The following is a 14,856-nucleotide window of genomic DNA, read 5'->3' on the forward strand; positions in this document are numbered from 1 at the left end:
GAGGTTGAGCAGAGCAGTGCGCTTGCGCACTGCCCGCTGCGCATGCGCAGGTGCTAGGTCGCCCTCGACCGTTCAAAGGGGAGTTCAAGGAGACGGGGGCGACGCCGCTGTGGGCGCCGGGTCGGGGCCGGGGCTACCGCTGCCATGCCTGGGATAGTGGAGCTGCCCACTCTGGAGGATCTGAAAGTGCAGGAGGTGAGGCTCGTTCAGAGAACAGGCAAGCGGGACATAGGGCTGCAACTTCCCGGGCCTAGCCCCAGCTCTGCTTCGAATCCGCGGACCCTGGGCCCTGCATCCCTTCCTCCATGTCCCCAAACACATACACAGGCCCACCCCTGGACGCCCCCTCGTAGCTCCTAGAATCGCCCCATCCCGACCCCGTCCTGCAGTGGCTCTAGAACTGTCCTCCCTCTCCCCCTCACCCCCACAGCGTCCTGCTTCTTCTGGTAGTACTTTTTACTAAGCACCAACCAGGGCCACTTTATTTTATGTCATTTATTATTCAAACCTCCCTGCTAAATGAGTACACAACCCCGGCTGCTCACAGTCGAGGGAGAGAGACAGTCACCTTAAAGCAGCACCGTCGGTGCAGAGTGCAATGAGTGGAGCTGGAAAGCCACGGGAAAAGGTGATACTGGAAAGTGAAGTTGCTAAGCCCTGGGAAGGTGTTTTGTAATAGGACATTTAAAGCATTTTTTAATTCAAAAGATAACATTTGAATAATTGCCGTATGCACTGGTAAATAAAAGAGAGAGAGCCCTGTCCTCATAGGGCTTATAATCTAATAGGGAGACAGACATCTAAAGAGAAAATTACAGTTCAGTGTACTTCGTGCTGTGAGAAGTGAAAACAATATAACTAACTGCAGCAAACATGATCAAGCCTTTTCTAGATGTCAGGCAGTAAATGCTAATTACTCTGCATACATGAATTCATAGAATCCTCACAACAACATTGAAGTAGGATATAATGGTATAGATAAGGAAACAGGCTCTGAGTAGAAATTTGCCCAAGGTCACATAACTAGTAAGTGGTAGAGGTGGAATGTGAACCCCGGTTTGAATTAAAACACATGCCTTTAAACTACAGTATTATGGGCAAAACCTTAAGAGGATGCAGGCTTAGCAGAACCTTATGTGTTTAGGGAAACAAGTGCTGTTTGATGACTCTAGTGTTTGCGGGAAGCAGCAGGTGCTCAGACAAAACCTTGGGCTGAGGCAGGCCTGGGAAGCAACTTCTATTTGGCCAGACTAAACCTGCAAATGAAGATTTTATCCTGTAAGCAAGGTGGTGAGGAGAGGTGAAGGTTTTAAGTTAGAGGAGTGTCTTGGCAGGACTGGATGGTAGGAAAATCAGGCTACATAGTAGGGGGAGGACAAAACTAAAAATCATTCATCAGAAATTATCCCAGGCACTGTGTTAAGTGCTTTGTCTGCTTTATTTCACTTAATCTTAGATGTTTGTAAGAATGACAACTATTATTTTCCTCAAATAAATTGTTAGCTGTGTTCAGAGATTTTATACTGAAGGGAAGGTTGCTCCAACAGTGTTTTGTTTCTTGTCCCACCATGAACCTAAGAAGCTGAGTTAGCCTTAAGTTGCTGTATTTTTTATTGGAACTTTAATTTGGTTCAACAAACATCTGAGGGATTACTTCCTGCAATTCTATTTATCTCGAATAAATTTGCCTTTAGAGTTCATACAGTTGAACTGAGAAACAGATAATTACATAAATAACTGAAATACAAGACAAAGTTTGATTAAGTGCTCTGGAAGAGGAGTGGACATGGTTTAAGAAAAGACAGTAGGATTTGAAGTTGGATTTTGATTCTAGGCCTAACTGTTCAGTTACCTTGATTAGTCACGTTTAGTATTTGCCGGCACAGTTACTTTATTTGTAAGATGAAGTGATTCCAGCTGTACAATTCTCTGAGGCTTTAAAGGAAACAGAGAAAGCCCTTCTTGGGCATAATGTAAGACTTGGCTAATTGGCATTTGAAGAATGGCCATTACAGGCAGAGCTGGAGAGAAGAGCTGTCTAAGCAAGGGTAGGATCTGAGCAAAGGTACAGAGATGGGAAAATGCAGGGGCCAGTGGTGATTTCTGGGCACAGTGAATTCAATGTTCTGAGAGAACAGCGGTCCTTTTCGAAGTGTCATGGTTGAGAAAGCTGGAAAGATACTTGGATCCACAAGGCTTTGCGTACCCTGTAAGAAGTCTAGGCTTTATTCTGCTGTTAAGCCTGAATCCTTACAGGGTTTTGTTGGTGATTTGTTTTAATAGCAGAGTAAAATAAGAGTTGTTTTTTTAGGAAGATCATTAGCAGCTCTGAAGAATGGATTGAAGAGAGGGAAAGAAAAGCAGAGACACTAGTCCTGGTGGCTGTTGAAATCATTGAGGAAGCCATTAATGACCCCAGAGTAATTGGTAACTGCTTACAGAGAGGAAAGAACAGATTTATCTAGAATTGAGCAGACTTAGCCACAACTTAGATTCCAGAGACAGGAAAGGTTGACAACAGGATTGGGGAAGCCAGAAGGAGCAGGTTTGAGAGGCAAGTTAAATACATTTTGATCTCGTTGACTTCGGGTTGTAACACATCCCTGTGGAAAAAGTGGTTAGAAGCTTGTACACACTGACAAATCTGAATTAAAATAATAGCCAATGTGATATATTTATGATGTGTTTTCTATGTATGAGGCACTGTTCTTAACATTTTTATATGTATTGACTCATTTAATACTGACTAACAGTTCTGTCAGATAAGTACCATTATCCCCCATTTCACATAAATTAAGTAAATTGTAAGGCATAGTATAAATCGAGTACTATAAAGAGGTGCAGACATAGTTTAAGGGAGAGAAAACGGGACTGGAAGATAGGATGTGGATTGTAAGCTGTTTTCTGCCTCCCTTTTCACACCTGCAGACTGTGTAAACCTGCCCTGCAGCGAAGCTGCTGTGAGGGTAAATGAGGAGGGACATTGAGGTTCTGTTTTCTTTCAAAGGAGCTGAGTGAACTGGAGAGTGTATTCACGTTAAGCAGCTGCAAAAGGGTGTTGTTTCTTTTGGAATTCACCAGTCCTTAGTGAAGAAGCAGGTGAGGGAGATGGTGGCCACTGAAGTTCTTTGCCGCCTCAGTGATGGTGATGTAACAGGAAGAGGCCTGAGTGGAGGTCACAGTCTCTGGGTTACAGTTCTGTTTCCCATTGACCTGCTGTATCATCTTGAGCACCTCCCTCTTTTTCCTTAGGAAATAGATTGTGACAGAGCATCTTTTACTGGCTCAACAACATGGGTACACCTAGGTTTTGATAAGACCTCTACCTTTGTAGCAAAGTAAAGCAAAGAATGACATGGGCTTTTTTGGGCGTGATAGCTATAAAGGCATTTGAGTGATTAAATCAGCCATTTAAAGATATTTTAAGGCATTTGACAAGGAAGTAAATATGGCTAACTGAATTTTTAAAATATATCAAGCTTTAAAAAAACGTTTTGAGTCTTGATTTTTATCCTCCCAGCCCTTCATAGGTAATATAGCAAGTATATACCATTCTATTAACCTAAATAAACTCTTATTACCAAAAACTACAGTATAAAATTTTACAGATTTTTTTTAAACAAATTTATTAGAATTGTCATGGCAAATTTCACTTACAATTTCACCTTTGCTTTGATAAGTTAAATGTTAGTATATAGAGTTGAAACTTTATTTTCCTCTTCCTCTAGTGTAAATGAATTACTCTTCATCTTTCCTTGCTCTTTATATTATTAATTTAACATAAAGCTTGTGAAATTCATAAAAAATAAAATCATAAAATTTTTATTATTATAAAAAGATTACAAAATTATTCTCACTGAAAAATTCCTAATAAAATACGTGCGAATCACATCCAGTGGTATTTTAAAGCCTAAGACATTATGGCAGCCTAGATTTTATTCTAGATACAATAGGTCAGTTTTGGAAAATCTGTTAATGCTCTACATTACATTTATAGATTAATGAAAAAGAAACCTGAAAATTTCAATCTTTCCTGGTGAAAACCACAGTAAAACAAAACCAATTAGAAGTAGAAAGAAACTTGGCTTAATGAGACATATCCAAACTGCTGTATCCCAGACACCAATAGCTAGTATCATACGAGAAGTTTAGAAAAGGCAAAGATTTCTACTGCCATTGCTGCTCATCTGTACTATCCCAGGGGTTTGGGTCAGAGCAGTAAGATGGGGGAAGAGAAGAGGAAAAACAATATACAAAGAAAGGAAGGGAAGCAGTTTGTATTTGTGAATGTATATCTGTTAGTCCTCTTGTATCAGAATTGACAAGAGTTCAGTAAGGTGGCTAGAGAGAAGATAGGGTGAACAAGCACACAGTAACTGATTTGAAAATTAGTGGAAAAAATATCCAATAGATAGTATCAAAAATGTTAAAATACCAAGGAATAAATGAGATGTATAAGGTTCCTATATGCATGAGGGAAACTAATTGTAACCAAAGGACATTAGAATGACTTGACTAAATGGAGGGACATACTGTATTCTGGAAGAGAAAGCATAATTCATGTATTCTTTCTTTTGTAACTATGTGTCCCCAGTACCTGGCACAGAGTGCCTGCTCAACAGCTGCTCCTGCTAGACACTGTCTTGGGTGCATGGTGAACCCTAGTAAACATTACATTTAATTATGGCTTAGTTTTGGGAGAACTGACATCTTTGCAGTCTCGGATCCCTTTTGGAAACAAAATCCCTACCCTCTTGGAGCTCACTCTCTAGTGGTCACGCATGATGCCAGCTTGTGTAAGATGCCTGTGGAGAGACACTCTCAGGAGATGAAGTTTGAGCAGAGAACCAGTATTGTAAGAGTGCCCATTCCCTGCTAATTTAATATATAACTGAACTTAGTGTAATTCCAGTGCAAATTATTTATTCGTGGTCATGTGGAAGAATGAAAGGCCAAAATGATTTTGAAAAGAAATAGTGAAGAGGATGGTTCTCCTGGACAATAAAGTGTTCTGTTACATTACAGTGTAATTAAAACATAGTGGTGTGGGCCCACGAAAGGGTGGCATGGGCAAGAGGCGTGAGGCTGTGGCAGCAGCTCTTAGCCTCTGGACTCTGGGAGCTCGCTGTAACTACACTGTTCATGAGGATGCCGTGGAATGCAGGCGAGGGAGGCAACAGCTCCAGGGATGACTACCTGGGATGTACCCCATAATTTAAAAAAATCCACAGATTATAGTACTTCATTATTAGTAGTAACTTACTGGACTAGATGCTCTTACTGATCCCTTCCAGTTTCTCATCTGTGACTGTCATCTTCCAGGAATTTTCTATATCCTACCACTATGACTTTATTCCTGGAGAGGAGACTCATCCAAGCTCCCCAGAGCTGGTTCCTGCCCTTACGTCACAAGCTACCATCTTCCTCTGGAACTCCCCTTTCTCTGTCCTGAAGATCTAAGGGTTCTTAGGGCTGTCAAGGCTGCCATTTCCTTAGGTCTGAAATGGAGATAGTGATGTGATACCAGCCTAATAAGATGATGATGATCATCAAGGTCTAGAAAATCATTTGTGTGGAAGAGCTCTGTGACTGCTGAAGCCCTGTAGCCGGAGGGTAACTGTGGCTGTCCTGTCTTTCAGTGTTGCGGCAGAGTCAGCAGCACCCCCTCGTTCCCCTCTGTCTCGCCCGCTGTGAGGTGCGGTTGAGGAAGCGATGTCCTGGTCACTCACTGTGGTCTCTCTCCCGGTGTTCCCTTCCCCAGGTGAAAGTCAGCTCTTCGGTGCTCAAGGCGGCTGCCCATCACTATGGAGCTCAGTGCGATAAGCCCAACAAGGAGTTCATGCTGTGCCGCTGGGAAGAGAAAGACCCGAGGCGGTGTTTAGAGGAAGGCAAGCTTGTCAACAAGTGTGCCCTGGACTTCTTTAGGTACAAATCCTTTCACATTAGTGCCTATTTGGGTGAAACCTCAAGGAATCTGTATCTTAGTGAACATCCAGCTAATTAAGTGGAAGGATAATTTTAGGGACTCATTTTAGCAGAATATGCATGCCTTTGAAATCAGAGAGGCCAAAGTAAGCACACAATAAATGATAGCTATTTTTGTTACTTGATTTTATTATTTGGCAAGTATTCTTTATAACCTCCATGAATCTCGATTCCCAAATTGGAGAATACCTGTCTTACACCAGACTGTTGTGAAAAGTTGAAGAGGCACATAAATCAACTCACTACACTACTTGTTAGCAGGTGTTGGCTAGATTGTTATCACTATTGTTACTACAGAACGGGCAACTATCATGGGAAGAAAAATGTGCTGTGTCTCAGGTTTTTAGGTAGGCTGCTGTGCTCAATACTGTAAGTAAAAAAAAATCCAAATTGTAATTGTAGAAAAATGTTTTAGTAGCTGATGTTAGTCAGAACTCTGTTGAAAGGGGTAGAAACTCAACTCAAAGGGAATTGGCTCATGTAGCTGTAAAGGCCAGAAGTAGGACTGGCACCAGACAGAGCTGGATTTGAGGGTTTAAATAATTTCACAACTACCTTTTTGCTGTTCTCATCTTCCCCCAGTCTCTTAGTTCTGCTTTTCTCTGTCAAACTCATTTTCAAAAAGACGCTTTCCTTGCTGTAGCGAAAATGCCACCAGCTGCTCCACACTGCTGTGCTATTTGCCTGGCAGACCTGGACAAAGAGTGCCGATTCTCTGCTAGTATGAGCGGAGGTCCCTGACTGAGAGTGATTGGCCGGGCTGGTTAACTTCATAGGCACCCCTGAATCAGCTGTGTTTCAGGAATAAAGTGCTATCATTGGTCAGGCCTGAAGTGGGCAGTAGACTTAGATTCATCTAAACCACACTGCTATGAGGTAGGGAGGGGCTGTTCCCCCAAAGGAAAATTAGAAGGATGTTACAGAAGAATGGGAATACTGCTGGCTGGGCAAATCCACAGATGTCCACTACAGTGATGTTAGAGGAAAAATAAAATTTCTTCCCGTAATAACTGCTGTCCTTGCTTCCTTCTGTTGTCTTTGTCCACAGGCAAAGATATTTTTGTGGTTAAAGTCATTATATATGTAAATTTTAAAATTCATTTTTCACTTGAAACTATTGGGAACTCTCAAGTTGCTGTATTGTCTTCACGGTCATCATTTTAATGACTATATAATATTCCATTCATAGATAAATTAACCATAATGTACCTGACCGATTCCTGCTGTTAAACATCTTTGTTGATTCCAGGTTTTGATTGTTTTGGATAAATCTACAGTGATTACCTTTGCATATAGATCTTTTTCATTTTTTAATTAATTTCTATGTGTAAATTTCCTAGTCGAGATTATTCTGTGCAAGGCTTTAAACATTATTTATGGTTCCTGCACTATAGTCACCATATTTTTAAATCTGGGTCAGTTTATGCTGTCCTCTGTGTTGTATGTTGGTATACCTCACTAACTTTGCCTACTATTGAAATATTTGGTAGATACAAAATGGTTTTATCCTTACTTGAATTTGCATTGATTTGATTGTTAACAAGGTTGAATATATGTTCCTTTTTAAAAGTCTTATTTTCTAAGAGAACTTCAGCAAAGCATTTCTCCATTGGTCCAGAGGTAGTACATTTAAGTGGAGAATGTTTGGATTGCAAAAGCCGTGGAGGTATCTCATTGCCTCTGTGAGAGGAATTCCTCACTGTTGACATTGCTTGTTGTAGCCATTAGTAGATAATTGTCTGTTGAGTGTGGGTGCCGGGGCAACAAGGCCCAGAACAGAGACTGAGTACTATAGTAGTGGTTTGCAGGCCGTCTTCTGCCACACATTTTGGAGGAATACAAAGCTTCCATTGGAAACGGGAGGTCCCTACAAGGACCATTCTCAAGTAGAGGCTAGGTGGGTCCAATTTTGTGTACTGTGGAAATCTAGGTCAGTGAGGCTTGATGTATTCAGAAATGCTCCCCAAAAGAGGACTTTGCTGTTCCTTCATCCTTCCTGTTGCCTGCTTGCACCCCCAAAGTGATATTAGATTATGTGGAAGGATACATAAGGAACCAGGAACATGGGTCGCCCCCCATGAAGGAAACCCAGCAGCAGTGGGAAGTCAGTTCTTCACTGGGCTTCTTTCAGCCATCTCTGAGGTTCTTTCTGATCCATGTTAAATAAGATTCCCAATTTGGTGTAGCTAGATTCTTGGAGTATGGCAAGCAAACACTTTATAATTATTATTCAGTTGGTGGAAGAAGGTACTCTGTATTTCTGCTGCCTCAGCTATGGCTTTTACATAAAATAATGGGATTTTATTTTTTCTTGAATTTGCATTTATTTGACTACTAGCAAGGTTGAATGGTAAGAGAAGGGGGATTTTGCAAAATAATTGAGGCTTATACCTGTCATACACAAAGTTTCCTTCAACTATTTTTGGTGGCCACAAGGTGAGTTATAGGCTACCTTGCTTCTTCTTATCAGAGAACACCAAATATAATTTCACTTTCTTAGTGGCAAGGATAAATCTCTGTTTTTGTTTAATGCATTAATAGAAACAGGATCTTGAGCCTTTGAGGAGTGTCGGGCAGTTTGTCCCTTCTACCAAATGACCCCAGGATTCTGCTTGTTTGCGTATTTGCTTTTTATGATTCTACCCCCTCCTCTGCCATTGTCTGTCACCTCTGACTTCCAACAGCAGGCCTCCTTCTCTCCTAATGTTGTTAAGCTGATAATCTTTAGAATGGGATCTAACGAAAAGGATAGATAGGCCCCAAGTGAGGAGTTAGGCTCTGAGTGAAATCTGTATGCCTTAGACCACAATCTTTTTTTGGTATTTGTTTTCATTTATTTTTTACATAAAGAAATTAGGTCTTATGCCTCAGAAATCTTTTTTTGTTTATGGATTATTAACCTGAGGACCTCCAAATTGTCTCAGTTGTCTTGTGAGGTAAGAATATTCACTCTTATCTTTCAAAAAATAAGACTACATATTTGAGCTCTGTACCTATTTTTTCCCTACATTTTCTGTTTTCCATTATTTTGCAAAGAGCTAACCCTAACCCAGTGTTCTTTCCCAGGCAGATAAAGGTTCACTGTGCAGAGCCTTTTACAGAGTATTGGACCTGCATTGATTATTCCGGCCTGCAGCTGTTTCGTCGCTGTCGCAGACAGCAGGCCAAATTTGATGAGTGTGTGCTGGACAAACTGGGCTGGGTGCGACCTGACCTGGGAGAGCTGTCAAAGGTAAGAAGGTTTCTTCCAGTGATTGACTCTCTCACTAAGGGTGAGTAAAGACAGGAGGTGGTTAGGAAAGGGTCCTCTGGGAGTACAGATACGATGTGAGAAATCCAAATTCCCCAAACAAGTTAATGAGGGAGTGATTATGCACAATCCAGAAGGTAGTTTATTTAATAGAAATATTCCTTTAAATAGCTCTTCTAGCATGTGCAGATTTGTTTTGGTTAATTAGCTAATTAAAGAACAGAAGGGAGCAAATAAAGATAAACAAAATCTTTTATTTAATATCAGGGTTATGCCAGATTTTTCAGGAACATACCTAAGATACAAAAATTACATGCCTGTCACTGTAAAAGTATATTTTCAGACTTTTTGTCTTGCATTTCCTCTCTCAGTTGTGACATCACCATCTGTTGAAACATCAGAGCTATTAACTGGAATGTCTTTTTTTCTTCACTTCCACTATTACTTCCTTTATGCAGTCATCAATTCCTGTAGATCAGCTTCTTCTGGAATGTTTTCTGAATCCTTGCCTTTGCCCCACTTCTTAGACAGGAGTTCTTAACCTGGGCTATGCAAATTTCTGGGAGGCAGGATAGATCAGTTTGGACTTTAGAAGGCAGGGCATCCTCTGAAATTGAAGAATTTAGGATATAAATACATCTTCTCTGTAGGCATGATCTGTGCAGAAAATAAATCAAATTATCACTTTTCTTTTAGAAACTTTTCAGGGGTCCCTATTGCTTGCAAGATAATGCATCCTCTACATGCCCTGGCATGCAAGGCCCTTCATGATCTGCCCCGTCCTGCTTCTTGAGCTTTAGCACCCTCATTCTCTCTCAGACAGCATAGGTAGCAAGCAAAGCCTGGAGGGAAAACAGGTTTTGAATGGAGACAGGTAGTAGATTTGAGTCTTGGTTTCACTACTTAATTGCTATGGGATCCTGAGAAAATTGCTTAATATTTCCTATCTTACCACATCTACAAAGTGGGACCAGTGTTAATCCCTAGTTTTCTGTAGGGATTAAGCTAGAGAATTTGTGTGAATCTCCAGCCTAGTGTCTGGCACACGTGTCCACAATTAATATTAGTTCCTTTTCCTTCATGTGTAGTATCTATGGATGTTGGGTCTTAAGCTTAGTGTTATAAGTAGATGAATGGCTTAGCAGTTTTTTTTAAATACATCTGGCTTGATTATCTTCAGATACCTTCTTTTGCTACAGAATAAATTAAATAGTTGATAATTCTGAGTTGGAAAGTGGCAGAACTTACACATTTAATAATAAAAGCTACCTTTTCTTATTTCTCTCATGAGAGGAGAATTAACAAATCATGCTGTTAAGAAAGAATGTATTCCTGAATCTTTGTATTAACATTTTTTAAAACCTATAAGATAAAAAAAATGTTGTCTTAACTCTTGTCAAAAGTGTATTTCTTTCGAAGGATTATCAGCTTTAGTTATACTTAAAATGAGCATCCAGTCTCTTTCTAGATAGGTGGGAGAAAGCCTAAATTTTAGCTTCATTTACTTTTGCATTCTGCTTCCCCTGGATTGCCCTTCCCTCTCAGGTTTCCCTGGTGAGTTCTTGCTCCCTCCTCTGGTTTAGCTCAGATGCCATGTCCTTCTTTGAAGTTCCTGACTTTCCGAGGCAGAATTGCTCTCTCTCACCAGAATTCCAACATCCTGATAATATTAACAGTGAGAATAACTTATGGAGCACCTGTTATACATCAGGTACTTTATCTGTATTATCCTAATAATCCTGTGAGCTAATAGCCCCATTTTAGAGATGGGAAGTTGAAGGTTAAGTAGGCTGCCCAGGGTCATAGTTACTTACCAATTAGTCTGACCACATGCTTCTGCTCCTTTTCTCTTTTGGGTGGGATTCAGAAGAGGAAGTTGTTTTATTGTTCTTTCCAGAATAATGTTGTCCTTTTTAAAAGGGTCCTTTTATTACTTTAAGACACATTTTTCTAGATTGATTTCATAGATCGCTTGAGTCCCTTAAAGGAGCCTTGTATGCCAGCTGGAAGCATTTGGAATTACTCTATAAGCAATAATAGAACTATTACTGATGTCTAGCAGAGAGTTGATAACACCTTTTTAAAAACAAACAAGAAGCTATTCTGGACTTGGGTTCCAAAGTCAGAAGTCAAAAGTGGACTAGGAGTCAGAAGAAGTGGGTTCCAGCTCCAGCCCTGCCGTTTGCCACATATCTTTATCTTAGGCAGGTCAGCCTCCCTGGACTGCATCTGTGAACTGGAGATAATTATGCCTCAAAGAGTGATTATAGTCATAACTATGCAATTGTGTACATTAAAGCTCTGTTCACAATAAAAGGTTTCTGAATTTGTACCTATGGAAGACCAATTTGGTTATATTATGTGGAGTGGCTTAGCATTCAGACTACTAGATAACAAGATTCTTGATATGGCCTTGTGTCTTTCCACTTCTCTGGGCCTGTTTCCTCATCTTCAAAATGAGAACAGTTTCTGCAGGGTTTCCAGTAGAGATCTTTGGGGCCATTGGGGCAATGTGGGTGTAACACGCCCTGTCTCCCCCTGTTACCATGGCCCATTGCCCACCATCTTGTCTGGCCCACTGGCTTGGCTCTCCAGTTCTGGGCTTGCCCCTCTCTCATTAAGCTTCTCCACCTTCCAGCCTATACATGTGATTGAGGTACTAACCCACTTCAGTGGCACCTGTTACCAGCAGGTTGAAATTCATACCCCTTCGCTTATCATTCAGTACGCTTCATCGTCTGGCTCCTGCCTGCCGGTGTAGTGGGTTATTTAGAAGCACAGGAGTTGGAGTGGACAGATCTGGCTTTGAGTACTAGTTCTTCCATTATAGCTAGGTGACCCCAGTGAACCCCCTCAAAATGACCTTGTAGGAATGTGAGAATAAAATTATGTGCTCAACCTTGTTGCGAACAAGCGTCATCTTCAGGATGAGTTGGGCGCCCAGCGTCCTTGCTTCGCTAGCACACGGCTCCTGTCTCAGTTATGGTGATTTGGTTGGAAGTCTGGATTTTCTTGCCTGGCTCCCTCACGAGACTGTGAACCCCTTGAGGACAGTGTGCATCTTGTTCCCTTCTGTATCCCTAACTTCTGTTCTTCTACTATGTGGAGTTACATAGTAGGTTTTCTTGAATGTTCATTCAAGGTTTAAATGAGTCTAAATATGATTTGCCAGGGCTTTAAAGAAGAGTGTCTGGGACAGCAGGGGCAGAGAGGGGACATGGGAGGTGTGCTCATGGTCACCAGCTGCTCCACCTAATTTTCAGCTTTGCTGCTTCCCCTTCACTCCTCACAGGTCACCAAAGTGAGGACAGATCGACCTTCACCAGAGAATCCCTATCACTCAAGAGCAAGACCAGAGCCCAACCCTGAGGTGGAAGGAGATCTGAAGCCTGCCAGACATGGCAGCCGCATTTTTTTCTGGACCGTGTAAAGATAGGTCCACGGCCCACACTCAGTCACACACCCAGACGACTGATGGAAACTCATGCGGTTTGCTTCGACTGATAGGGGGCTCCTTCCGGGATCACAAACATTAACAAGAAGTTAATTTATGTCACTTGGCAGTTATTCTATACCATTTCCTGGCCATTAAAAATTTTAAAGGAAACAGTTGTATTTTATTATGTTTTATATAACCTTTTGGCCTTTGCAGATGACTTCCCTTCACTTTTTCTTCTCCTTGGTCCTGGCCATCCCTCCCTCTCTCTGCTTTAGGTAGGCATTCAGCAGTGGGACAGGGGAGCCAAGGAGATCACGGAGAAAGGACTGTGTAAAGGAAGGGCTTTGTTACCTGAGACAGCTCCTTAGGGTGTGTGTGTGATCACATACTTTGAAGTCTCAACTGTCCTCCCGTCCAGCATTTCATAGAAATAGATAACCCTAAAGCTTGTACAGGGGAAGTGTCCAGGATAGAAGTGAAGAAATGTTTGAGCCTTCTGACTCAGGCCATGGGAGGGGCCTCCTGGCTGGGTCTTAAAGCTTCTTCAAGAACCAAACTTCCACCACTTCCCCTTGATATCCCATCCTCCAGCGTTATAACCCAGATGTTTTTCCTGATAGACAAGGGAGGTGGAGGCTGGGCTCCCAGTTCCAAAGCCAGGAAGTCGGGAGGTCTGAGTGTCAATTCCAACCTTGGGTGTGTTCCTTAACCTCTTGTGAGAGGTTGAATTTGAGGACAAACTAAAGAGAACATGCTTATCTACCTCCTGGGCAGGTTAAAGCCACAAGTATTTCTAAAGCTCTTTGGTTCAAAGCACTCTTAGGTCTTTATTTTCCTTTTCATTCCTTTTTCACTACTAGGCTGTTGCCTCTCTATCTGACTGGGTTGCGCTACACCTTCTGGTTGTGGCCTTAAATTGCAATGACCCCGTGTAAGTCACCTTAACTCCCTGGGCCTTGGTTTCCCATTTGCAGAACTCTAAAAAGCAAAGTCATAATATAAGTGTGTCTGAAAGCTTTCCAATTCCCATTCTACATACTGTAAATGGGGAGATTGTGGTGAGGCATTAGAGGGGTGCAGGGTCGGTTGTCCAAAGGTTTAGGACAAGATAGCACTGTGTGAGCTGCCTGGCCCTATCCCCACCCCATTCCAGCCCCACAGTTGGGAGCACTTTGGATGAATCTTACTCTCACCTGTTGTGCAAAAGTTTCTTGCTAGCTGCCCTTTGCCCCATTCTCCAATATAATGAAGAAAAAGAATAGGTTCTTAAAATTTTTAGATAGCTAAGGCAACATCCATTAACCTCTTGGTAGGGAAAATAGGAGCGTGGTCACAGATCGGCACATATATGCTGCCTGAAGCCATGTTTTGCCTCTTGGGTTCTCTTCTGCCAAGGGAGCTGGGACTTAACTAAATAATGACAAGTACTCACCGGGCACTGTGCCTTGTACCAGGTGTCAACTCCAGTGCTCAGAGCCCTTTGAAAGGTTCTAGTTTATGTGACGCCCATTTCATAGATGAAGGCACTAAAGCCTAGGGAGAGGTTAAGAAGCCCCAGTCCTCATAGAAATGGTAGCTATGGGATACAGATGCAGATTATCTGGTCCCAAAGGCCGCACTCTTGTCCTTCAAAGTCATCAGGGGTTCTCAGTCTTGAATGCAACTTGGAATCACCTGGAGATCTTTAAATACTGATTTCTGGGTCCCACCCTCAGAGATTCTTATTTAATTGGTGTGTAGTATGACCAGGGCATGGAGTGTATGAAAGCTTCCCAGGTTATCCTAAGGTGAGACCAAGGTATAGGGCCACTAGTTGATTTTATACATGAAGCAGGTCCAGGACGTTCGGTGATAGTACATACAAGTTGAGATTTAAACCTAGATACATCTGATTCCAAAGCCTGTACTCTTAATGTATACCACTGCGTTTAGACCTGAGATCTTACCAAAATGAAGATATGGATTCAATTGGTCTGGAGTAGGACCTCAGATTTCTAGTACAATTCTTGTGCTGATGTTGCTGGACCACACTTTGGGTAACAAGGGAATAAACATACTTTCTGAGTGCAGGATTTATGTCTGATTAATCTGTCCCGCCACACTGTCTAGCTCCAGGCCCCCGCTGAATGTTAATTCACCTCTTTAGAAGCAGAGCAGCAAGGCCTGAACTGTTAATGGCTTC

General features: G+C 41.8%; 1 protein-coding gene across 1 annotated transcript; it reads left to right on the plus strand.

The window, feature by feature from the left end:
• Window positions 1-27: 27 nt before the first annotated feature.
• NDUFA8 (NADH:ubiquinone oxidoreductase subunit A8) lies at window positions 28-12,842 on the plus strand. Its single transcript, XM_017673206.3, has 4 exons — window positions 28-195; window positions 5,762-5,925; window positions 9,052-9,217; window positions 12,528-12,842. Exons 1-4 carry the CDS (start codon window positions 145-147, stop codon window positions 12,663-12,665), a joined length of 519 nt encoding a protein of 172 aa, XP_017528695.1. The 5' UTR covers window positions 28-144; the 3' UTR covers window positions 12,666-12,842.
• The last annotated feature ends 2,014 nt before the right edge of the window (window positions 12,843-14,856 follow it).

The sequence above is a fragment of the Manis javanica genome, chromosome 2 (assembly GCF_040802235.1).
Source record: "Manis javanica isolate MJ-LG chromosome 2, MJ_LKY, whole genome shotgun sequence".
Classification (NCBI taxonomy): domain Eukaryota; kingdom Metazoa; phylum Chordata; class Mammalia; order Pholidota; family Manidae; genus Manis; species Manis javanica.